The 24,344-nt window shown below is 39.4% G+C and overlaps 1 protein-coding gene across 12 annotated transcripts; it reads right to left on the reverse strand.

Moving 5' to 3' along the window:
• Positions 1 to 67: 67 nt before the first annotated feature.
• LOC139818210 (troponin I-like) lies at positions 68 to 24,344 on the reverse strand. 12 transcript variants are annotated; one of them, XM_071786813.1, is made up of 10 exons: positions 24,230 to 24,333; positions 21,494 to 21,537; positions 18,109 to 18,126; positions 17,354 to 17,482; positions 15,860 to 15,983; positions 12,219 to 12,319; positions 5,101 to 5,144; positions 4,828 to 4,969; positions 1,477 to 1,494; positions 68 to 669 (listed from the first exon to the last, which is right to left on the reverse strand). In XM_071786813.1, exons 2-10 carry the CDS (start codon positions 21,506 to 21,508, stop codon positions 586 to 588), a joined length of 675 nt encoding a protein of 224 aa, XP_071642914.1. In that variant the 5' UTR covers positions 21,509 to 21,537; positions 24,230 to 24,333; the 3' UTR covers positions 68 to 585. The 12 variants fall into 12 exon arrangements, with proteins under 12 accessions (XP_071642914.1, XP_071642915.1, XP_071642912.1 ...); XM_071786814.1 differs by lacking the exon at positions 12,219 to 12,319 and adding an exon at positions 13,304 to 13,404; XM_071786811.1 differs by lacking the exon at positions 12,219 to 12,319 and adding an exon at positions 10,454 to 10,554 and having other exon boundaries at positions 24,230 to 24,327.

Genomic DNA, 24,344 nt, shown 5'->3' on the forward strand with positions numbered 1-24,344 from the left:
CAAAAACTGTCACAGGTGGAATGTGAAAGGAATATGAATAAAACATAGGAAAATGACCACACATAGAGATTTTGAGTACTGTTAAATATTTTGCTTTACAATAAACCTTAAGTAACAGTTTCCCCCCGTTATTCTCTCTACAATAATATCTCTCCCCTCGCATTTGATTTGCAGAAAGAGACAAATTTTATTTTATTACTTTTTTTTTATGAATCCTGCACGCAACTCTAGTGCTCTACGGTGATTTACAAGGTCCATTAAAAAAATACGTTACGTCCATAAAAAAGATAGGACAGACGCAGTGGAGTGTAGAATGTAGAGCTACGGATTGGATATTGGATATAAAAAGAAATTGTTTTCGATATAATCTGGGACGTACGAGCAATCATAACGGACAGACGAACGGGCAAAATTTTTGCGTGCAACTCACGACAACGGGACACATTAAATTAATTAATGAATCAATCGTTAAAAAATATAGAGGAGGTTCTTTGGAGTTCCTGCATCGAGCGGTTATTGACGGTGAGACGGACAGACAATCCTGCGTTTCTCTCGGGAACGACGAGAATGAGATTTTCAATTCTCTCATGCCTCCACCGGTGTCGGTGGCGCCGCGTCTTCTTCCTTTACCTTCTTTTCGTCGCCCTTCTTCGACCAGTCGGGTTTCTTCTGCAAAATCGAGGAAACGTTGCGTCAAATGCATGGAATATCATTACGTTCAAAATTAGACTCGCACACTGGTTAGCAGTGTCGGGGTGAACGCGCTTGCAAAGCTGGGGGGCCGGGGGATAATCCTAGGGGAGTCAAAAAACTTCTAAACGGGGCTATTCAGTCGGGAGGACTCTATGCAGTCTATGCAAAAAATCTAGAGAACGAGATCTAGACAAAAATTGTGCTTCGTGGTCGTCGTCGTGGATCGCGTCGCCATACACCGTTCAATTGTGGAATTTCTGCGCCAGCTTCCGGGGATCGCCAATTCTCGTACTACCAAAAAATTCTCTCGACGTTACCGGGAACGTCGCCCGGCACTACGCTCAATCACGGAGCATCTACAAAGCCGTGCAGATTGTTAGTAAAAATAAAAAATACCGGCAGAGGAGAATCACAAGTCTCCAACAAAAAAGAAAATAAAAATAAATAAAAAGAGATTGAAATGGAGAAACTAAGACAACGGCTTCCGACGTTGTCGAGAATGCTGGGAGCAGTGCGTCTAAACATCGTGAGGAAATCACGAACAAGCGGAACATAATATTGAAGAAAAGATTGCACTGAGGACTGAATCACCACGAACGTTAAAAACGAAGGAGAAGCTTCTTTTCTATCCTATCTCTCCATTCTCCCACTTCACATACACACACACACACACACGCACGCCAATATGTACGATCTATTCGTTCTATCTACTCTCATCTATCACACGCGTCATTCTCTCTTACGCAGGCATGCCGAGCTACAAGTTGGCTGTTAAAGTTTTACCTTATCTTTTGACGCACTCTGCGAACATAATGCAAGAGCAATATTATTAGTCGACAGATAAGACGTGGACACTGATTAAGCGTACATTTAATTATCAACTTAACGAGTAACGCGTCGTTCATGGCTCACGTCGTAAATCGTAAGCCATGATCGACATCGTGATCGACACGCATATTGATCGTTGAAAATATTTTCTTTCTAATTATTATTTATTATAAATTAGCAAAAAAGATAATAAAAGATATTTTTTTCATAAAACGTCAAAATGCGTGCACGGCTGTGCACAAAGACAGAAAGACAGAGCAACAAATTCTACATAGTCTGAAAGCATGGCAGCCGATTGATGGCAATAAGGCAAGCTACAAAAGGACTTCAATTGAGTGATCAAACGACTTTAGTTTCAAAGAGTGCGTGTTTCAGTTTCTGTTTTTTTTCCCAGGTGAGCTTGTATTCCTCTTTCTATTGATCTTTTTTTTTTACATTTTGCATTCGGTATATAGCAATCCGGCGTAACGAACGATCTTGCGTGAGAAAGTGCGGCAAATTAACACGTGTAAAAAGAAGATAAACGAGGCGAGTGTGCGAAAAAAAAAACGAAAGGCAACAATATAATTAGACAGTAGAAGAGTAGAAAAACGCGAGTGGGCAGGCATGTGTGAGTAAAGCGCTTCTGCCATTATGTACGAAATAAAAGTGGAGCTGTCAGCTTCAAATATACTTCGCAAGCCAATCTCACCTTTTTGCGTCCCTCTTAATCTTATACTTTATTTACTTCGCGCTGGATTACGCTATCGCGAAAATTTCTACGAAATTACATAGATAGAGACGGAAAAGAACGCGAAAAAAAAACAGATATAGGTACAAATTGGACAGTACTCTAATCGCCGTGATGTCGGAGAAATAAATACGAGATAAAGAAAATTAAACGATGCCTCAGAGAAAAGCGAATTAGTGAAGTTTTACGAGAGGGGAAGAGAGAGAAAGAGAGTAAAACGGTACGAGTCTCGATAACAGTCGACCTTTCTCCTTATCGAATATTTGAAATAAGCGTTCGCCTAACATCGCCTGGAAGAATTTCTCTTATCACACGACAAGAAAATACGAGCCGCGCCGCGCCGGAGCGAAAGTCATATCTGATTTCGCATAAAATACAAGGTGCTATGATCGCATTAACATTCTCATACACAGCGTCACGTTTCCGTTACGTATAACGGAAACAATCGGGAATTGAGATCAATTCGAGTTACCGAGTTTCGTGTCCGATGGGGGTAACCAGGACAAAGGAAAGAGAAAATAAAAATCAAGAGCGATCTGTCGCGGTGAGAAACTTCAGAGACGGTGAGGAATAAATCGTAAAAATAAGTAAAAAGAAAGCGGGGGGAAAAATCTGCCGATGAGGGACATAAAAGAATATTGGAGACACGAGGGGAAATATCTAACTTATTTCACGTGCGCTTTCTTCGATCGTTTATTGCCACAACTTATCGCTTTTATGTATAACAGGTTGTATGTGAATATTTACGCAGAGTCAACTTCTCCCTACGTCGCTCGTTTTGACTAGTTTGCGCGGAAGAGGGATATAATCAAATATCGGCTAACTCCCTAGAATTGTTCGTGCAATTTTCAATTCTCACTCGTTAATTTGTTTCGCAGCGCTAACGAACTAGTTTGACAACAATTCGAACGAACGTGACGGCGAGAACGCGCTAACACGCGAGACGATTCGATGGAAACGGTATCAAAATTGTTCTAAACGCGTTTACACATTTATTTTCTTTTCCTTCCCCTTTCCCATGCGCTTTTTCATGGCTCATTTTCGCACGCACGCGTGCGCGCGCCTGTCAGGTCGACTGTACAAACGCGATTGTGTTAATGTTTCTTCATATGTGTATGTGTACGCGTGTGTATAGTAAGTTTCTTGGTTGTTTTTTTCGTTTGTTCTCGATTTCTTTTTGCGTTGTAATAATGTTTGTATTTTATTGAGATTTCGCACTCAAACTGTTTTACTGTGTTCTTATATTAAATCTACTTCTTGGTCTGCCACTCTGCCTTCTCGGACTTCTTGGGCTGTGGAGAACAACACAAATTGCCTAGTCAACTACCACTACTACTACTTCCACAATACGGATAACGTATATACATGTCTACCGACGATCCTTTTGAGGAGATCCTGCTTACATACCGAGAGAAGTAATTGTGTATATAATAAAAATTTTTCATTAAGAATAAATTTATCACAATGTCAGCTAATTGCTATAATGTACGTAATACTTGCACGTGAGAAACTAAAACGCAAGATCGGGCGAGCAGTGAAAATCGATGTCATCTGAGTTGTCAAAATCATCAATAATAAACGACTAAGATAATACGGATTTAAGTGCAATTCGGAGGGTGAACGTGTAAACTTTAGACTGTTAATTAAACGAGATTAATTGCTTATAACTAAAAAATTATGATAATCTCGACACCTTTATGAAGATTTTGAATCTAATTGATCTCCAGAATATGCTTACAATATTGCAAGATGGTTGTGAGAAGACACCCTGTATATTGACATTTATTATTCAAACTACTGCAGTCATTGATTATCGCAATGATATATTTTGCGGTTAATCGATTTGCATAAATTTAACATCCTCGAAATGACAATAGCCTCATACATTTAACCGAAAGTATCGCGGTTCGATGAATCGATGATTAATTACCGCGCGATTATCCATTGCTCGAGATTTCCGAGAGAATTTTAGCTTCCAAATTAGCTGATAAAATAACGCACCTCCAGGGAAATGTATCATCATAAATATTTTAATAGCGGCAATATCGAAATGCAAACAAGGCTATGTAATGCGGATCTCCTAAATTGGACACGGTACACTGAACGACAAAAAAAACTACTTGAACGATAAAAACCTGCCAATTGGGTTTTTGTACACAAAAAGAAAAACCAGGGTTACAAAAACTGTTTTTTGGTTCACTAATAAAACATTTGCTACACGCCTACCCGTCGGTGATCGTAAAAAATAAGCGTTCCTTGCAAAATTCAATAACTATCAATGAATTTATCGAAATTAAATTCGTAGAAATGTACGAGGTAATAACATAAAAATAAAAAATGTAACTAAATAAATAAAAATAAAGTAAAACTCGCGCGAATTAAATGCTACTAAAATAAATAGAAATAATTACAACATGGAGGTAAAACTTTCCAACGTGTATTTCCTCTCGTAAGATTATTTTCGTCTTGATAAATTCAAAGAACGCTTTGATGGATAGGGAAAAAAATATTTTTACAAAAAAATTCACGTCGCTTAGACGAAACGCGAAGGTTTTATCGAAAACGATCATCCTTACCTCCTTGTCCTCTTCCTCCAAGGTGAATTCCTTCTTCTTCACTTGTTTCAGCTGATTACGGAAATTAAACTCGGCGGCTTTCTTTTGGAGCTTGGCGAACTTGTTCTCATATTTGGACACCTTCTTTAGGGTTGGTTTCATGCTGAAAGAGACAAGTGAACGTTATATAAAATAAAATATAATCTTAGAATAAATATTAGTATTCCAGTTATAGAAATTGTATTGCGTGATTATTGTTATTATGATATCTATGTAGGAAGGAAAGATACTTACAATTTACCTCGGAGATCGTTGACCTGGCTGTTCAAGTCCGCTATCTGCATGTATTGAATATTTCTATTAACATCCATTGCATTTAATATTGCGATATAATTTATTCATGCGCATTTATAATTTTCTTTTTATATACAAGACAAATTTACCGTTTCGAATATGTATATTCGAATATTTTAGTAAAGTATTCACATCTGCAGTGTGACGATATTCGAGCAAGTGTACCTTATACGAAAACGTAATACTCTCGACGTATCTATTCGATTCAAACTCTTTTAGATTTACAAAGGCAAGCTTTTTTCCGAAATAGTTGTGCAATAATTCTTGTATACAGTAAAGAAATATCGCGTATTAGAATTAAACGCGGATTAGTGGACTCACGTGAACGGCATGACAATCCAGCCACAAACGGTTAATCAAGAAAAGAAAAAAAAAGAAACCGACAGGTGAATCAAATCGTATCGGCGTGTATCCTGCATGGCAAAAGCACAAGCAAGAGAGAAAGAGGAAAGGGAGTTACACAGTGTTGAGCAAACGCGCAGATATTCAACTAGCGAGCCACTCGACGGATCGAGATTGACAGTAAATTGGCTTGCGGATTAACTGCAATAGCGGATGACGGCGATGGATCCGGAATAGAGGAGCGGTTTCGCGACGACCGAATGATAACGAAAAATGGAAGAAAAAGGGGAAGGTCTGCAGAATAAATAATAACTAAAACTGAGAAGTCTATCCAAAATTTACGACACATATGCCAATCTAATGGAAAGTAAAAATTTTAATGAAAAAAAAATCATGGACGAGAGATTTTACATTACTCGCAAATACAACAATTACGCGGCAAAATAACACTTTACATTTTTTCATGTAAAAATATCACGATTAAAACATCGCAAGTCATTTCATTCAGCTTCATAACAAAGAAAGAACAAACACACAATGTACGTAAAAAATCTATAATTGCAATTTCATAGCGATAGTAGAAAGTTTCGTAGACTAATATTGCAATAGAGGTTCTATGATTTGTGCATTTTCATATCTGGATAGTAGATTGACCGTGGAATTGTTCCCACAGAATTGAATATCTGCACTGAGAAAAAAATTTTGTAGATCCAAGAAAATATTTCTTTGAATAGTCCTAATAACATATTTACTTAATATAATCACATATTTATTTAGAATTATATATATTTACTTAAATTAAGTAAAAATATCTAATTCTAAATAAATATGTGTATTATAATAAGTAAATATGTTATTAGGACTATTCAAAGAAATATTTTCTTGGATCTCAAAATTTTTTTCTCAGTGTGATGTATAATATCTGTCGCAGAAACTCACACATGCAAGAAATAGAGAAATCGTCGAATTTGTTGCATTACGTACGCAGAATCTCGGAATAGGTTAAAATCTAAATGCAAGTTGATTCATATCACCGTAGTCCTCATTGTATGAATTCATCTGTTTCTGAAAATACTTTATCGCTCTTACGGGTGATATTGATTATTTTATTTTTTCTGAAACAGTTTCTTCAGGAGCGAGACTTTGTTTTAAAGCCACTTGTCGGATTCTCTCCCTTTCTTCTTAGGGATCATTCGACCGTTATATTCTTTTTCCTTTATTCTCTTCCTCGTACGAGAAAGGGAGAGAATAGGAATGACAAAAGAAAGAAAGAGACAAAGAGAGAGAGAGAAAAAAAGAAGGATTGGATACGATGGGGGTGTGAATTTCATTTTGGCCAATCAGGGGACCGGCTGGTCACGATCAGCTCTTTCGTCCGCCGTGATGAGAAAAAAATTACAAAATCCACTACAATCCGTTTTCTAGACTGCCAGAGCTCTGTTCGCCTCATTCGAAGCGTGAAACTAATCTCTCGGGATCGATAACCGGTTGATTTAATTTGCTATTTCATTACTAAAACGTTTAACGTTATGTCGGATGTAATGCGCTCCAATTATCTCAGAATAACATTCGCTTCCAAAGCAGCGACGCGTGAAATGTAGAAATTATTTTGAATGCTGCGAGATAATCATTGTTAGCAGTGTCATAAATGCATTATGTAAATATATCTGTGAATATATCACAAACAGTTCAAGTTTTTGACAAGATTGACTGAAAACTGACGACAAAATTCTGTTAAAAAATGGTGAAAAGGAAACAATTATCTTTTCCGAAACTTTTTCGCAAAAAAAAAAGAGAAGAGAACAGAGTTCTGCCAAAAAGTGTCCGCTATTTACAGCCTAATTGAACACCATAACAAGAGGACACTGACAGTCGGTGTGGTGCGTGCGAATCGGTGCAAAATCAACTTCGCTTTACTTTAAAAACATCGTAGACGCCTGTACGTGTTTACTCCAATGTCTCTCTCGTGTGAGTCGGGTATTTCATGTACATATTTGTTTATCTCACAAAAGTCAATGGAAGTTAATGAACGAGGGGTGGGTTCGATCGATAGAACAGAAAGAAAAAGAAAAAAGAAGATTGAGGGGGGTGCGAGGGGGAGGGAGTTGCGTCCTGAAGATTTTCACAGCATGGCACTTCGGTTTCGTGATCTTTTAATCCGTTCTCGAGCCAGTCCACCTTTGTGAGAATTAAAAATGGAAAATCCTGTGACGGGAGAAAGTAGACACAATCGACTTTACCACTTTTTAAAGTGTTTATGGGAAGGTATACGATAATCGTTTTCCGAAACGAAACTGATTTGTACCCATCGCCGACTGAGTATCTGTATACTCATCGTCGAGCTTTTTCAATGTCTTTAATGCTTTCTTCAATGCGATCTTGCAAATATCCCAAAACGATTACGTTTTTTTTTTTAAATGACAAGTTCAGATAGTCCATAAGGCAAGAAAATATGCTTTTTTAAAATGTTAACGATGAAAGCCAGTTTCTTATCAAAGTCATGAAAATTCGCACAACTATTCACGCGCATGTTATGATATAATAAAATAAGTATACCGAGATGAAATCGCGAAAAATTGCTTGTTTTTCTTCCTTCGCGATGAATATGAAGTGCCATACTTCTTATCGCGTAGCTACGGAAGTATACGCGAATTAAGCTCTATTAACTTGAGCGACTCGCAATATATCCGTCGCAAACGGAGTTTTATCAACTATGTAATCACGGAGATTAACAGAAAAGTTGCCGATAGGCTAGCGCTCATGCTGTTAATTCAGCTGCTGCGAGTTTTAAATCATATATTCTTATTTTCATAAATCACTATTATCATACTTTTCATCAGAAAACCGTTCAATCTACTCCGCAGTGATAATGATAATTAAACTGTTGCAATTGACGTTACGAATATATTCATCTCTCTGAATTCGACGTAACATAAAATAATTCGCATCTAATAAATAACCATCTTGAAATGAATCTGATCTCTAAAAATGTCTAAGATAAAAAAAGAATTTAAGAAAAAGGAGTGTAATTTGTATCAATTTATTATACATAAATATTATTCACAAATACCAATTTGATAACAAGAGTTTTTGTTTGACAACGATTAATTTGCGTAACGAGATACATAATTCCGGTAATGGGTATTTTGAGAGAATACGAATTTATCTTGCATCACATGACGCTCCGAAATATCAGATAGCGATCGGTCAAGTCTTCAATAACACGAAATTAATCAACACTATAATGGAGCCATCCGCCTGTTTCCTCATAATCCTGTTACCATATCCAACAGCGTTAATTAACCCGCATTCATTACGCCTATATATATACATATATGTATATTGCATCTTTTAAACTTAAACAGTTTGTTAGTTAGAAAAGCCATGCATGCGCGGTAAAGCAAATTTGTTTTTAATAGGACGGAGTAAGCGAAAAGAGATAGAGGGAGAAAGAAAGAACAAGAGAGAGAGAGAGAGAGAGAGAGAGAGAGAGACAAAGAGAAATACGCACGTATGAAAAAAAAAAGAGAGAACGGAAATGTGTGTAAAGCATAAAACAAAATGGTGAAAACAAAAGATAAAGAGGAAGACACCGTAAAAATCGTAACAATCGATGTATTTTCCCGATGTGTACTGTCGTTTCTTTTCTTTCGCTTCCATATCTGATTTTGCACCGCACATCTACGCACGCATGCACGCACGCACGCACATTTACGCGCGCACGTAGTCTCAGGCATACAGTGTCAGCTTAGTTCTCGCGTGAGACCAAAGGAGGAGTGATCCCTTTCGGTGATCCTCGTGGGTGATATATTTTCTTCGATTGCGTACTCTTTTTTTTTTTGCAACAAATCTAGGGCAACTGCTTCTATCACTGCGAAATCGTACGCCCATCTCGTTTCACGATCATTTTTCTCGGCGCGCGAGAATACAACGTTAATTATCACGATCTGCGGTCGGCCAATCCGCGTGCAAATCAATACTGCAAATTTAAGAAGGTGTATAAAGAGTTATACAGTATACAGTTACGAATATATATATATAGTAACACAATAATGGCGTCTTCTTTATAAGCTTGCCCAGCCCTGACTCGAGAGAGTAAAGCTTTTTTTTTTTTTTCATTGGCGAGTTAGTATAAAGCTCAGAGAGATATATTTGCGTTATGGTTAGATAATAGAGTAAAAAAGAGACAGTATAGATTTGTGACAAATAGATACGTTATAAAAGAGCAAGTGGATACAGTATGCGTTTAGCCAGACAGCGAAGATAGACGTAGAGAAATGAACAGGCGGGTTGAGAACGACACGTTACGCGGTAAAAAAGAGAAATAGAAAGAAAGAGAGAGAGAGAAAAAAAGTAGAGCAAAAATATGTGACCGACAAAAATGTTTTCCGGTTGCGGCACTTCATATCCACGTAAAAAGGAAAAATCCTCTTCCTTATTCGCGACGTTCGTCCGTTCCGTCACGCTTCGCAAAAATATCGCGTTGAAAAAAAAAGATAGATCGTCGTAGATTGTCGGCTAGAAATTATCAAGACAGGACTGATCAAGATTACAAAGATTCGTAGGGTAGCAAAATGTCATCTCGTCAAAGGGTTCCTCCACGCGTCTCCATCGTGGGAACTTATCCCATTGGTTCGCGCCCCGGAGCGGACTTGCGTTCGCGCCGCAAATGTGTTTTCTGCCAAGAAAAATATCGTGAAAGAGAGAACAACAATCGAAAGAGAAACGTATGTACAGAAAGGGGGATGGGCGGAGAACGAGAGACAACGCGAAGAGAGAGATCGTGTGTGGGAGGGAGGGGGGCAGAAGGGTGATGCCCTTATCGTCTGATATACGCGGGAGGGTCGGCAACCCGTGGGAGGAAATGATCAAAAGAGACGTGCGATCCGGCAGTTGCTCTCTTTCTCCTCGCATTGTTCGCCGTTGTCGCTGCTTTTCACTTTTCCTGTACCTCGTAGTCCCTTTTCCGAACTTCACGCTCCAAATCCCACTTCTGACCCTCACAAAGGTAGACGCGGTCGTGATACATTTGGCAAATCTTCTTCAACTCCACTACAAAGAACACGGAGAGTCTCTCAGAAATCTTTGGTTCCTCGATATGTTTGCTTTTCTGACAGCTTAGGGCAGTGGAGGGGCACAGGCGGAATGAGAGACAGACAGCTCTTAGCGTGTGATCGATCTCGCGCGACGTGTGATGTGTAAAGCTAGTATTATCTACGAGTCTCTCGAGTCACGAAAAAGTGAATATCATTGGAATATTATAAGTATATTCAGTCAGAATTCGTTAATTCTGTCGAGTTTAATTAAATGTAAAATTTAATAATAAAAATAATTAATTTATAAATAAAAAAGCATAGTATATCCGCTCGATGAAAGCAATAGCTAATTAAGAGAAAAAAAGCGGTCAGATTGATTTATAAAATTTAATTTTTGAAATAATATGTAAAAAGAGGAAGAGAATTATAGGATATCTAACAAATAGCTGCAGATTTATTAGAAATCTTTAGGAATCTATAAATTTAACATACATACATTAACAATAGCAATAACATTACTGTTTACTAAATAAATAAAATTACACGGGCAATATTGAGGGGTAATACTCTTTGCTTTATACAAAATCCAAGTATCTAAGCCCAGCTTTACATATTTTAGCGAAGAATATAAACTGCGCTGCTCGAATACTAATGGCAAACCACGAACGACGCTGGAATCCCGATGACACAGTTCTTAATCTCAAGCAACAAGCAAAACTTCCGAAATCTCCGATTCGAGTAAATTGGCGGTCCCTCTCTCGCTCCACGTGCGCGGTAATAAAAGTTGCGCGATGCTCGAATGCTTAATCGCGCGAGACGTCGGGGAAACCCCGAGGTGTTTTCCTCGGCGCAATCGAGCGGGGGGGCGTAATTCCACCCTAAAGTCTTTTTCCGTGAAAATGGAGATCGCCCTGTCGTTGCCCTGCCGGATGTATCGCGAAGGGGAAATGCACGGCGCTGCCGCGGCCTCGGCTGAACACCTTCGAAACTTCGATCTTCGACCATTCGCACGTCCCGGACTATCCCGAACGGGGTAATTGAAAGTGGCGTGAACGAGAAAGTAAATCGGCGCATAATTCCGACGATTTTTCTTATCGAAAAATATTCTATCATTGTTCGTGTACTTGTCTAGGGTTAAACGAATCGGAATTGATGAAAACAATCGAACAAGGAGACATTTTGAATACAATAAAGTGAAAGAGAGAAATCTCAACTCTTGTTTCTCATGGTCGCGCGAGCACTCTCCGATGCGATCTGGTCTCGTCGAAGTAGCATCGCAGCTGCAACGGCCGTTGGCGCAAATAAAAAAGTATAAGAAACAAAAGGACGTTAACGTTAAGGTTCGCGCGATAAAAAATGCAGAGAAAAAAAGTTAATGCTGGTTACGTTCCTTCAAACTGTCCTCAAAGTCTCATCGAGAGTTTGTAGACATTAGTGCCTCGCGACATTTCCCTATCTAAGAGACGTGCAAACGTGCTCGAACCGAAGGTTCAAAGACCCGTCAACCAGAAACACCTTCGAGAACCGTTCGACCAAGGATGTCGCTCGGTCAAGCACGTGGCGGAGTTAAAAAGAACCACGTAAGTAAGGGCGGGAGAGAAAGGGTGAAAGTTGGACAAAAATAATCTATGCAGGTGACTCGACAGGCTCTCTCTTCTTTAGCAAGCCGATCGTAATTACCTCCATCACTTTCAACCTAATTTGCCTCTCGAGCTCATACTTATCGCCCTCGAGTAAGTATAGTCTGTTCCAATATGCCGAACAGATCGTCTGCAGCTCGGCTAAAAGAACAAAAAGTTATTGGAAAAAAAGGGCAAAATGAAGTCCGCTGAATGTGTTTCGTTATCCCTGTGCCTTCGGCTGTCTTAAAAATTAATTCGTTATTATACTATAATCGTTTAGAAATTATAGCTTCAAAAACAAGAAAAAAGGTGAAAGTAAAATATTAATTATGGCACTATATAAAAATATAAAATTGCGACGGCTGTTATCCTCAATTCGTTGATACCGATAGGATAAGAAGAATAACAACTATGATATATTTCATTCGGTTTGTTATTATTCTTAGCGTATCAGTATCAACAAATTGTTCCGTTGTATTTTTTTATTAAAAAAAATAATCTTTGTGATGTTTAAAAATGTGATGAAAAATAACGCATGTGACGATCTTCTGTGCGATCTTCTGTGATGATTTATATTACTACGAAGGATTATTCGTGAGGGAATGAAATTATCATGGGGAGAATAGAAAAGAAATGAGTCTTTCGCGTTGGAAGCGAGAAGCACGAAGCTGACAATTGCGTGATCGTTAACCTGCCACGAGGGGGGCAAGTGGGAGAAAGATGGGGAAAATTCGACGAGAGAGGAAATCAGCAGGATGAGAGAAATACGGGAGTGTGGAAAGGTCTCTGAGTCTGGTAGTGCGTACTCGCAGGAGTATAATATGAAACAAAGTTTTTTTCTACTCATGGCACCTGCGAGAAATTAACATTACTGACAATGAGACAGATCTACGTTGAGCGATTCTACGAGTCGCGAGGGCCACTACGTTAGAGCTGCTGCTAGAAAATACTCAGATGTCTACTTAATGTCTAATATTATTACGAACAGCTTATGAGTGTGCAAATCGGAACAGACGCTAGATATAGGTGCTTCGCGCGTGAAAGAAGAAAGAAAGATGAAAAAAAATAAAGACAAATAGGAAAGAGTATTTGGCATTAATCGCAGCTCATCTCTCGTTTGCGACGAAAAAAAACTTTCTCGACCTCCATATCCTTCTTGGCGACTTCGTACTCAAGGTCGTACTTCTCCCCCTCGAGAACGTTGATCCTCTTATGATACTGGGTCAGAGTGGACTTCACGCTAGCTGTTAAAATTCAAGTCACTCCTTGAAAAAGTGCTCGCGACTTAACCGTTTACGTCGTAGATATCGCGTAGATATCGCTACGTTGTAATGAATAAATAATGTTGTAACCGTGTAACGGATGTATTGTAACTTTTCGCGAATGATACTTATACGGCGTCCGTTTCGCGTGTATGACTTGAACGAACGACGGATGGGGTATAAGGGCGGAAAACGTGAATCTGGGGAGGGAGATCGATGTGTGAAAGCTAAGTCGAGAGGTGTTATGAACTGTCGCCGTTCCGCGGTGGTGTGAAGACTGTTTCAAGTTTGCAGCGAACGAAAGCGAGTTCTTAAACCATCTTCGGAAAACGACTTTCGAACGTAGACGTCACTGCAAAATTTGAAACAATCTTGGGTCTAGGAGCGAAGATACAGGTGCAAATAGATATCCGCGTATAGATTGAAAATAATGGCATAGTGAGGAAATGGTGGATATATGTATATAGTACTTCGCAAAATGAAAAAAAAAGCATCAAGGTTTTTCGTAAAGATCAGTAGAAAATATTATGGTGGTATAGCTACGAGTGTTGTGTGAAGCATAATGTATAATAATTTATTATATTTATATTATATTTGGACTATTTGGACATACTTAACGTATTTCAAAATTGATGTTATTCTGTTATTCTGACTTACTCATGTTTTGCGAAAAATAGAAAGTGAGTAGTAATAAGCCGTATTAACACAATAATCAAGATGCGAATAATCCACAGAGTTCTTAAATCACCATTAAATTCTCCAGAGATTCATAAACAGAGGATTAAACGAAGAGAGCAGAGAGACAGAAGAGACAATACGAGAAATCCAGAAATCGCGCGCACATTAATGCGAAGAAAAAACAAGATGCGGACAGAATCAAGAAAATCGACGGCAGTTTTGTGTTACGTCAGAGATAAAACAAAAAAAGAAAAAGAAAAGTGTGAATGGAAAACGGTGCGACGAAAGAATGCGAAGCTCGTGTCTCTTGCCCGGCTGCAGAACGGAAGCTACGACGAACGATTCAAGTTTCAGTAAAGAACCGTTAATCATTCACGAAAGTTGCTGCGATAACGATTACTCATCGACTCGTTGGTTGATGAAAGTAGCCGCGACTAGTCGATATTGCAAATCCTCTAGCACTCTAGCTAGAGCTAGAGAAAATAAAGCTTTTAATATTACCAAATAATTATTGTAGCAAATAATTGTAGCAATATAATTATAGCAAACTACAAAAATACTTTTTGATCTTAATATTTCTTCTTTATGAGTCTAACGAATTGCTCCATTTTTTATTGTTCGCGTAGATCATTTAGATCGCTATTTTCGAGCGTGCGCTATGACGATGACTAAATATAGCCGGCATATTGTAAAATTGTGCAATCAATAATCTTGCGACGTTGGTCTCTTTGCCAAAACTCTAATTATGTCCGTCGTCGCCCTACGTAGATGTAGACCGGGCAGAGATTGGTGCGTTACACAATTGCGACAATATTGTTACTGTATCGTGAGCGCCGCGTTATCATACTGCACGTAATCGCATAAACGTAATCGTAACTGTTGCTCTCTCAAAAGTACCTCGAAGTCCTTCTTCTTAACAATATATTCGATGTCAAATTTTTTATCCTCCAATGACGAGATCCTATTGTGGTACTCGCGCAGCACGCGCTTTAGGGTGTCTGTGTGGTTCATCAGAAACAAAATAATGTAAAACAAAATAATGACGCGCACGAGAAAACGTCACGTAATTTCTGTGTATATTCAGATTTCAGAATTCGTCTCGGAAATGTACCTCGGTTATTGTGCTTTCACATACACTATTTTTTTCTATTGGGATTGAAAAATTATTTTAAGTTGGAAAGAAAGAGCTTAGTGGCACAATAATTCAATCTTGAAAATCATATGCCAATTACCGTACCTTCGACCGCATTTTCTACATTTTCGAAAAAAAAATTTACTAGCAATTTAAAAAGAAGATCTTTAAGAAAGAACTGATAGAACTACACGGTGGGAAAAATAGTAACTTAAAGTTTCGACCTGTGAAACTGAAGACGAACACTGGGTATTATTATTAATTATTGTGATTTAGAAATTTTCATATTCTCTACATAAGTGCAACTTTGCCTAATTAAAGACTGTTGCACAAATGTCTAAGAAATTTCTTCTTTAATATGAAATTCTTAAAAATTATTTGTGTAATTCATGCAAGTCGACATTATATCAACTTGTCAAATTCATTGTTTATATGCAATGATCCTTGCTATTAATTAAAAACAATCGATCAAGTAAAAGCAAATGTAAATTTACAGTTTTATGTACTCAGGACAGCGCGGACTTTGTCTGCATATAGGAAATATATTCTGCCAAAAAAACTGTCAAAAAAATACCATAAACGCGATTTTTCGGGTTTTTTTAAGGATTGCATAACGAAGCAAAGTACCTTCGTTGGCTTCGTCGACGATCTTCGGTTTTCCGCAGCGCTCCTCGATTATGCGCCTCCTTTCGGCCGCTTTTCTTTCCTGCTCCTTCTTCAATTCCTCGGCGGCTTTCTTACGCAACAGCAACTGTAAACACATGAAAAATTCGTAAGGTTTGGCTCGATAAGAAGAAAAAACATTTCGTAGGCAGATAAAAGGGGAAATTTTGTCAGGAATATTTACCTTGAAATATTTACGCGACTCACCAACGAATTGATTTCTAATAGCATGAAACTGACATAATTTGAATGGAAATACGAATTTATATTCAGTCTGCTATAAACCGCATAAACAATTTAAATCATATGCAATGAAGCGGATTATTATCCTGTTTATTTAATAAATAATAAAGTTGCTCATTACGCGATATCGGTTAATCGTACATTAAAATGGCTATTAAAACAAATAGAGTTGAACGTAACGTCATATGAGTAATTAATCTTTGTGTCTATATAAATATATGTCGTGTAATAACAGAAAGGTAAAATGGAAATAAATTAATACGAGCTACGACGTGTTAAGCTCACAAAATGCTCGACTCGAGAGAAACATTTCCATCCGTGGTTTACTCACGAAATAATTTAAGCTTACGGCTAACGCCTTTCTCTTTCTTGGTCAACGGCGAGATAACGTCGGTTGGAATTCGGCGGATAGCAAATATTGACGCAGCGAAAGGAAGGAAGGTGGATTTACGGGAAAATAACATGCCGGCGGGGCCGGCAAACGCGAAAAGATTCTCCAAGAGGTAATCTGCATACACATGGAAAACTTTATGTATTGCAACTGCGAGTATTCGCGACGGTGCATGAAGAGAAAACGTGGATCGAAGAGGGAGAGAGGTGCATGAACGTTCCGCAGGATGTTGCGCGACGATGGAAACAGAATGGCGAACGTAAGGCGGGACCATAAAGTAAAGGTAAAAAGACGAGATAAACTTGGGAAAGTTTCGGACGCTCCGCGCCGGGCGGCTGGAAAACAGAACATTGAAAGACGAAGAGATGGGAAACGAGAAGAATAAGAGAAAGTAATAGAGGAATGGATGTGGCCGTTACGAGAAATATTTCGCGCGCGAAAATCGGTGCACAAAGGGTGCAAAGAGGATTATCGCGATATTGCCCGGCGGCGCGGCGCGCGGCTGCTCGAACAACGCGACAGAAGATTATGGCGTGCGATGAGGCAATGAGATAAATCGAGAACGAGGAGCTCGACTTGGTTGTCGATAATGAACATTCGATGCGGCGCGGCGAGGGTATTGATGCGATATAGAGCATACTTTCGAAAACCTGGCGCAGAGCATTAACACCGTTTCCATTAGCGGAAAAGAGAAATATGACGCGAAAGATTCGCGGCGACTTGTCGCGATCGAGTTTTTAAAGAGGATATCCCACGTCCCGCGTGAGACCTCCACTTGGTCGTGTGACAAAATTCAAGAGGGAAGAAACAAAAAGCGGACTTACCCTAAGCTTCTTCTTCCTGTCGGGGGTCATGAAACCCTTCTTCGCCTTCTTGGCTTTGGAAGCCTCTTCGAGGCGGGCGCGGACCTCCGCCCTCTTCCTCTCGGTCTCCGCCTGTTTCCTCTTCTTTTCCTGCATTTTTCGTGCGAAACTCCCTTAAAACATCTCATCTGAGAAAGCCCTGAAGCGTCCCGTAAAACGCGAATTCGGAAAGTGTTGCGCAATTCGAACTCATCTAACATTTTTCGCACTCCCGTCCCTCTGCTTTCAACTAAACTTTCGCGAGTCTTAAACTTAAGAGCAAGTGCAGCTACGAAATTTACAATAATTGCTGTAATATTAATTCTTTAAAATAAGCATATTAGAAAAGCATCAATGTTGATATGTTTTAGTAAAAGATATACTAGATAAAAATATCGATTTTTCTATAAACACTAATATTAATCCTATCATATAGGGCTATATTGATTACATCTCTTTACTGATATTAAAATTTTTGGTTATATAATGTAAAAGCATAAACAAGGATATTACATCTACATATATATTACATATTTCTACTTTTACCCCGTAATTATTTTCTGATTATTTTCGCAGAATTAATATCGTTAATTTAGAATATTTGCAATGGATTTTATTTCGTAATAAAACGAGCGTAAGCCCTGTTCCGATGAAAGGATTCCTTTCATCCGCCTGGTAAGTGGTCGTCCTTTAAGAGGCGACTCTACGTTTCATAGCTAGTTTCCTCTCTTACGTACATCCTCGATGCGCTTTCTCTGCAAAAAAAAGAGAGAAAGAACATTTCTCGTTAGTATATTCTCTGTGTCGTGGGTCGCATGTACGGCGATATCTGAAACACTTTTTGCAGCGCGATCCTTTCGACTGTGAAAAAGGATATTTCTCTCAATGACGATGAAAGAGCAGGAGAGAGAGCTTAGAGAGTTAGAGAGGACGAAAAGATTACGCGCGCGTTTGGTGTTCCAGATTTCGCCATCAACGAATACCTTACAAAGCATTAGCGCAGCGACCGTGTTTTCGCGTGTTTCATGACGATGCAGAGCTAATGGAGTCTGTCTTAAGTGATATAACTTTGTCGCTGTTAAGCGTTATACAACCGGCATACCCGGCGAGCATCTTGTAATATCGTTTTGCGCAAACTGCCGCGTTTCGTTTATGGCATTACGCGCGCACTCTCAGCGCCGACCATTAGCTCTGCCTTCTACAAGCTGTGCAGATCTCAACGACCGGGGTGTAGATCAAAAATAAATCGTAGTCATATACAGAATATACAGAAGCGGTACCATGCGAATTTTCGCGCAACTTTTTACCTTGACATTCCGAATAAACGTTATTCCAACGCCGCGAATAACGTTGTTACATAAGCGTGTCGTGCGCTTAAAAAATTCGTTGATAGTTTACTGTTATAAATGCTATTAATAATTATGATGATTACACATTTCTAAGGTGCGAGTAAGAATGTGACAATTTTTTTTCTTTGCACTTTTATTAGCCTCTTTACGATATAAAGTGTCGATTTGAATTTATTGCTATATGCGGTGCGTGCTGCGAACTCTGTATGGTGATATTATATATTTTGTACACTTTTACAAGTATAACGAGACAAAAATTAAGCATTACATCATGTAGCGTCACAAAAAGAGCCATAAAACAAAAATCACTCCACATGCGAGTTTGGTATCTACTTTACCCCAAGTCTGTTTGATTGTTTTATGTTTGTCTGTGATGCGCGTTCTCTCGGGAGTTTTGTGTGATTTACTATAATAGCTGTCCAATTAGCTTTGATTGCAGAAAAAGCAAAGACAATGTTTACTGTTGGGGAGAATGTTTGCTGTTGAATGTTTGCTCACAATAGCACAGCGAAGAATGAAAATTATTTGATATACAAGTTTTGATTATCTGCTTTGATAAATAAATATGCGACATTATAATAACCTTCTAAAGTATTGCAAAACTATACAATATTTTAATCTTTAATGAACCTTTTGTAAAAGGTCTGAATGTTAGGAATTTGTATCATCCTGTTTGAACAAATGAAACTGAAATAACTTTAATTGTACACTTGACACGGTATATAATGCAAACTTTGTAATTATCAATAGAAAGTTTGTATAAGGGAGACGTTCCCTGCGTCGGCATTGCTAAGTTAACGCTCGTGACTCCGAATAAACGAACCGTCTGCAAAATTATGTTCATGTAACGGTTTTAATCAGAAAATGGAAGTTCTGCCGATCTTTGGTAGACACTGTCTCCATTACAGTTGGGCTGAGTTTTGCTTCGCGATATATACTGACAAATATCAAATATTTTCTCGTTCCAAAGATAAAATTTCTTCTCTTTCGTGCCATCGTGAGCGAAAGGAGTTAAACCGCGACGAGCGGACGGACCATTTTATAAATATAACCTAAGGAGAGAAATCGATCTGGAAAGGGTAACGATAAAGGTACAGGGTGAGATATAAATTATTACGGTACACTGAAATCGACAAATCAAGGATCACAAGTGGACTTGAATCTGCAATTGAAAATCTGGAAAGGCTTTGTAAGGATAACTTGTGAGTGACAAATATCTTGCTCGAGCGGGAAAGAAGAGATATAAAGTAAGGCAAAGAGATACGGAAGAAAAGTGGAGAGAGAACCGCGTTAAATAATGCCGAAATAAGGGCGAGAGTGTGGCGATAAATCAGACAAAAAGTCGAGCCGTAGAGCATATAACGGAGACAACGGACATGTCGGTCGTAATACGACCAGTTCCATTTCCCGTTTCCTACAGAGCGGAAATTTTACGGTGAAATTTGCGGAATATATGTTCCCTCTCTACGCGGGTCCAAAAACCTTCATTAACTTTTACATTTGCGATTCGCGCCGCGCGCAAATTGGCTTCATTATATACGAAAGAAAACTCTATCCCAACGCACAAACGAAAAATTGTCGTCCGCGAGGTGGACGTTACGCACAGGAATGCTGTCACAATTGTCAAGGTAAAGAGCGTAGGGAATGAATTGCTTATTTAAGAACGCAGAGATGAAAGTCACCGCGCGCCAAACCGCTGGAAAATCTCCGCTCAAGAATCTTCCGAGGGTTCTTTCGAGATACAGAAATTGAATATTAAAAATGAAATGAACATCAAACTACAAAACAAATGAAAAATGAAAGTACGTCGGAGAATGAAACGGCTGAGGAATATTGGAAGAGCGTTGGAAAGTTTCTTGTGGAAAGAAAAAAAGGAATGAAGGATAATCACGACGAGAAGCGAACTTCTGTGATCGCCTCGTCATTCTACGTAGCATATAAATCTTTTTTAGAACGCGCAAACTATGTGGTTCATCCTTGACCACCATCTATATCCTCTACTAAGCTGCTTCAACTTCAAAATGTCACTGTAGAAGGAAAAAATCGAGGCTCGGTCTGCTCGAAGTCCTCGGAGTCGGAGCTTTGCCCATAAAAGCTTGACGTAAAGAAGTATAATGTTGAAGTAAATGATTTATTAATAGAAACGTGTATTTGAGACCGAATTTTTATATTTTCTCAAAACGGCGTGTCTCTGTTACAATAAAATATCTGCGGCACAGAATTGATTTTGTACTCTAGGAATAATAAAATTATAAAATTATTAATTTGCTCAATAATAATAATAATTGAAAAGTAATGTGCTTAATTTAGATATTAAAATTAGAGACCATCAAATACACTTTCCGAGCGAATTGAAAGATTCGGTAGAAACATTCGGTAGGAATTAACATTCAGTAGAACCGCTGTTCTATTTTTATTGACAAGGTCTATACTATCATTTCTAAAACTACAGTTTATGCTAACTCTCACAGAAACACAGAAAGCACAAACAATGCATACCTTTCGACAGTAATGCTAATTTTACTGCACGAGTTCAACGCGTAGGATGTGCGTGGTATTTCAGCGGTTCCGTTGTCCAAATGTGAAGATCGGCAGCAGCGAAAATCCACCAAAAGATAAATATGAAAAAGAGAACGTAACATTAAGAAATATCCTATACGCGTTTTTACGCACTGCATGCCACGGTCCTTCCTCGATCGTTGGGCTTTTAAATAATGAATAAAGACACCAAAAAACGCGATTTAAAAAATCCAGATCAGAATACGCACCTAACCTCGTCGTCCGCCATAGTGGTGTCTTGTTGTTACGCGCGTCTACCTAAAAAAATAAATAGAAAACGGTGCAAACGTTTATTGTCATATATGTATAGTAGTTGAAAACCTTGGGACACGCTATTAATAGTACCATCAGAACCCTCTCGGTCGTTAAAATAAATAGGCGCCTGCAATCAGGGTCCCCTAGCATCGCGTAAAACAAGATCGAACGTGAGCCTGTGCAACGCCAAGTATTTGCGTGTGAAATGTTCAGCGGTCATCAAACGCTTCCGCGCTTTTTGCGACGCGTATAACGCCGCGGTCGCGCAAATGGAGCGAACGAAAATAATGGCGGAATGACGTCGACGGTGAACGCAGAGGCTCGGACGTCCATTCGCCCGCGTGATGGAAATAATAGCGGATAACCAGAAGAAATTGATCGACGTGTCTCCGTCGAGCCGAGGCGACAAGGCACACGATCGATTCTCGACCGCCATGCCGATAAATCATGCGGCTCACGCGCGTAGATTTCGCCGCTTAACGCGTGTTGCGGGGCGAAAAGGCGAGCGCGGGATATAACGTTCTCGCACGACGCGACGTGCGACGACGGTATAGAATATCCGGCGCGCGAAAATAGACGTCGGCCCGTCCCCACTTTCCGCGACGTGCCGTCGTCGGGACGTCGGGTAACGTCGACGATCCAAATTTGGATGCAACGACCACGGTAGATATCTCGTCGTCGGCGTCGGCGTCGGCGTCGGCTCCTACTGAATTCGATGTCGAAACGGCGAGGCAAGCAGATAAACAAAGTCGTGCACGTCTTTACGAGAGGAAGAGAGAGAGAGAGAGACAGAGAGGAGCTCGCCGACGAATATGCACGTCAGCACGTTGCGCTATTTGCGAATGACATTTGGAGATGACGGTGCTTGAGAGGAAAATATCGCGCGAGACGCGACGATCCCTCTTATTAGCGAGAGACTCCCGGAATTGCGCCCCGATGCGAAGTATCGACTTGCCAGGACATATCCCGCCGCGCCGTGAGAGACGAGGCGCAGGACCCAACGAAGTTTCAAAACAGATAACTTATATAGGTAAACTTGTATGCGCGCATCCGAAATTGTGCAATTCGGTTAGGCAGATAACAATTACGCATTTAGCGGCGCTTGCATGACGCGCTCTCGTTGCCGCGCGGAGCTCCAAAACGCTCAAGAAGATGGATTGTACCTCGTCTCTCCAGCGACATTCCGCATTCCAAAAATACTTAGGAACATCACGGTTATACAAGCGAAACGTAACGCGACGTCGCGTCGTAACGAACACTCGACAACGGTGAAACAAGATGTCATTAGTGCGGAATGATACTTAAATGGAACGGTCCTTTGTGAATATTTTCGTTATTTTGCACTTTTCCCTGCTTGCTCGTTACATAATTACTGTTCACCTTCGTTTGCTTATTAATTGAGAAAGTAATGCACAATAATTTTCCCAATATACCGTTTTTTTTCTATAGAAATTGCCACCAAGTAATAAGAAATATTCTCTGTAAGTTATAAGCTATTTTCACAAAATTAAGTTTTGAAAAAATATTCCAAAATGTTATAACGCTTTTAGTTTATATATATATATATATATATATATATATATATATGTATATTCTGTCCTTTGATCTCTGCACGGAGCGTCCCACGACTGATGTGGAATTTCGAGCGAGCGTTGCATAATCGGGATATAATTTTGTTGCCTTGCGTCATGAATGACGTTAATATACGAACTTGTCACGATATTGTATGCGAGAATATTGTACGAGGTATCGAAATTTTATAAAAATTGTAGAGTGATCAAATTCCTTTCATCCATTAACCGTCCGTACTTGCTGCAGAGCCTTCTTTTACGTTTGTAATGGACGATCGCCTTTGCTAAGTATAGATTTCCTCGCGCTCGAACCATTCCGAGACACGTATCCTATCGAGACGCACGTACCATCTCCGATATCAAAGAGGCAAGCACCGTAAAAATAGACACCTCGCTAAATCTCATTAAATTATGTGAGACAGTTAAAAAAAGTCCTGGTCAAGAAAAGCTATGTTCTACGTTGTTGAATCTCGTTAAAGAAGATAATAGTAATACAAATATTTTCTTTTCGTTGAAAAATTGTAAAGCCCAAGGAAATTAATCACGAAAGAAATAATCTTAATGATGATCTAACACTGTCCATTGAATGGAAACAAAATTCTATAATTTCTTTTAATTAAAATTAAAATATAAAATAAAAAAGTCCAAAGAAGAGATGATATAATCGCTGCACACGTATTTTGCCAAAGTACTCCGAATAACCGATCAACGGAAACCTTAAACGGAAGAAGTTCTCGTCCATCACTTTCAACTGCGCGTCACTTTGAAGACGAGCGATTGCTCGTCGATGATCGCCGATCAGTCACTGTCTCGGGAGTCTTGGGCGAATCAATCGTCACAACCTTGAAAAGTATCTTTTGTACCAGCCACTCGTTTTCACACTGACACTCGAACGCGAAAAACTTCTCAACAATTTTCCTCGAATATCGAAATGGCGTTTCAAGAGCAACAACTCATTCCTCTGAAAGAAGAAATCGCGAACGTTCCATTTTTCTCTCTCCTATCCCAAGGTTCTCCAGGCTTCCTCCTGAAGAACACGGGGACGATCGATGCCTTCCGGGACACCCCTCGCGCTGCGACAATAGCGAGGACAATCGCGAGGACTATACGGGAAGTAGGCTTACCTTGTGGAGAAAGCTCGCTGGCTGCGACTGGCCAACTGGACCTTAGGCAGCTGACTGTGCCATCGTGGATACCTAGTCGACTTCGTGAACCTCCATCGTGGGCTACCGTTCACGT

The sequence above is a fragment of the Temnothorax longispinosus genome, chromosome 8 (genome assembly GCF_030848805.1).
Source record: "Temnothorax longispinosus isolate EJ_2023e chromosome 8, Tlon_JGU_v1, whole genome shotgun sequence".
Classification (NCBI taxonomy): Eukaryota; Metazoa; Arthropoda; class Insecta; order Hymenoptera; family Formicidae; genus Temnothorax; species Temnothorax longispinosus.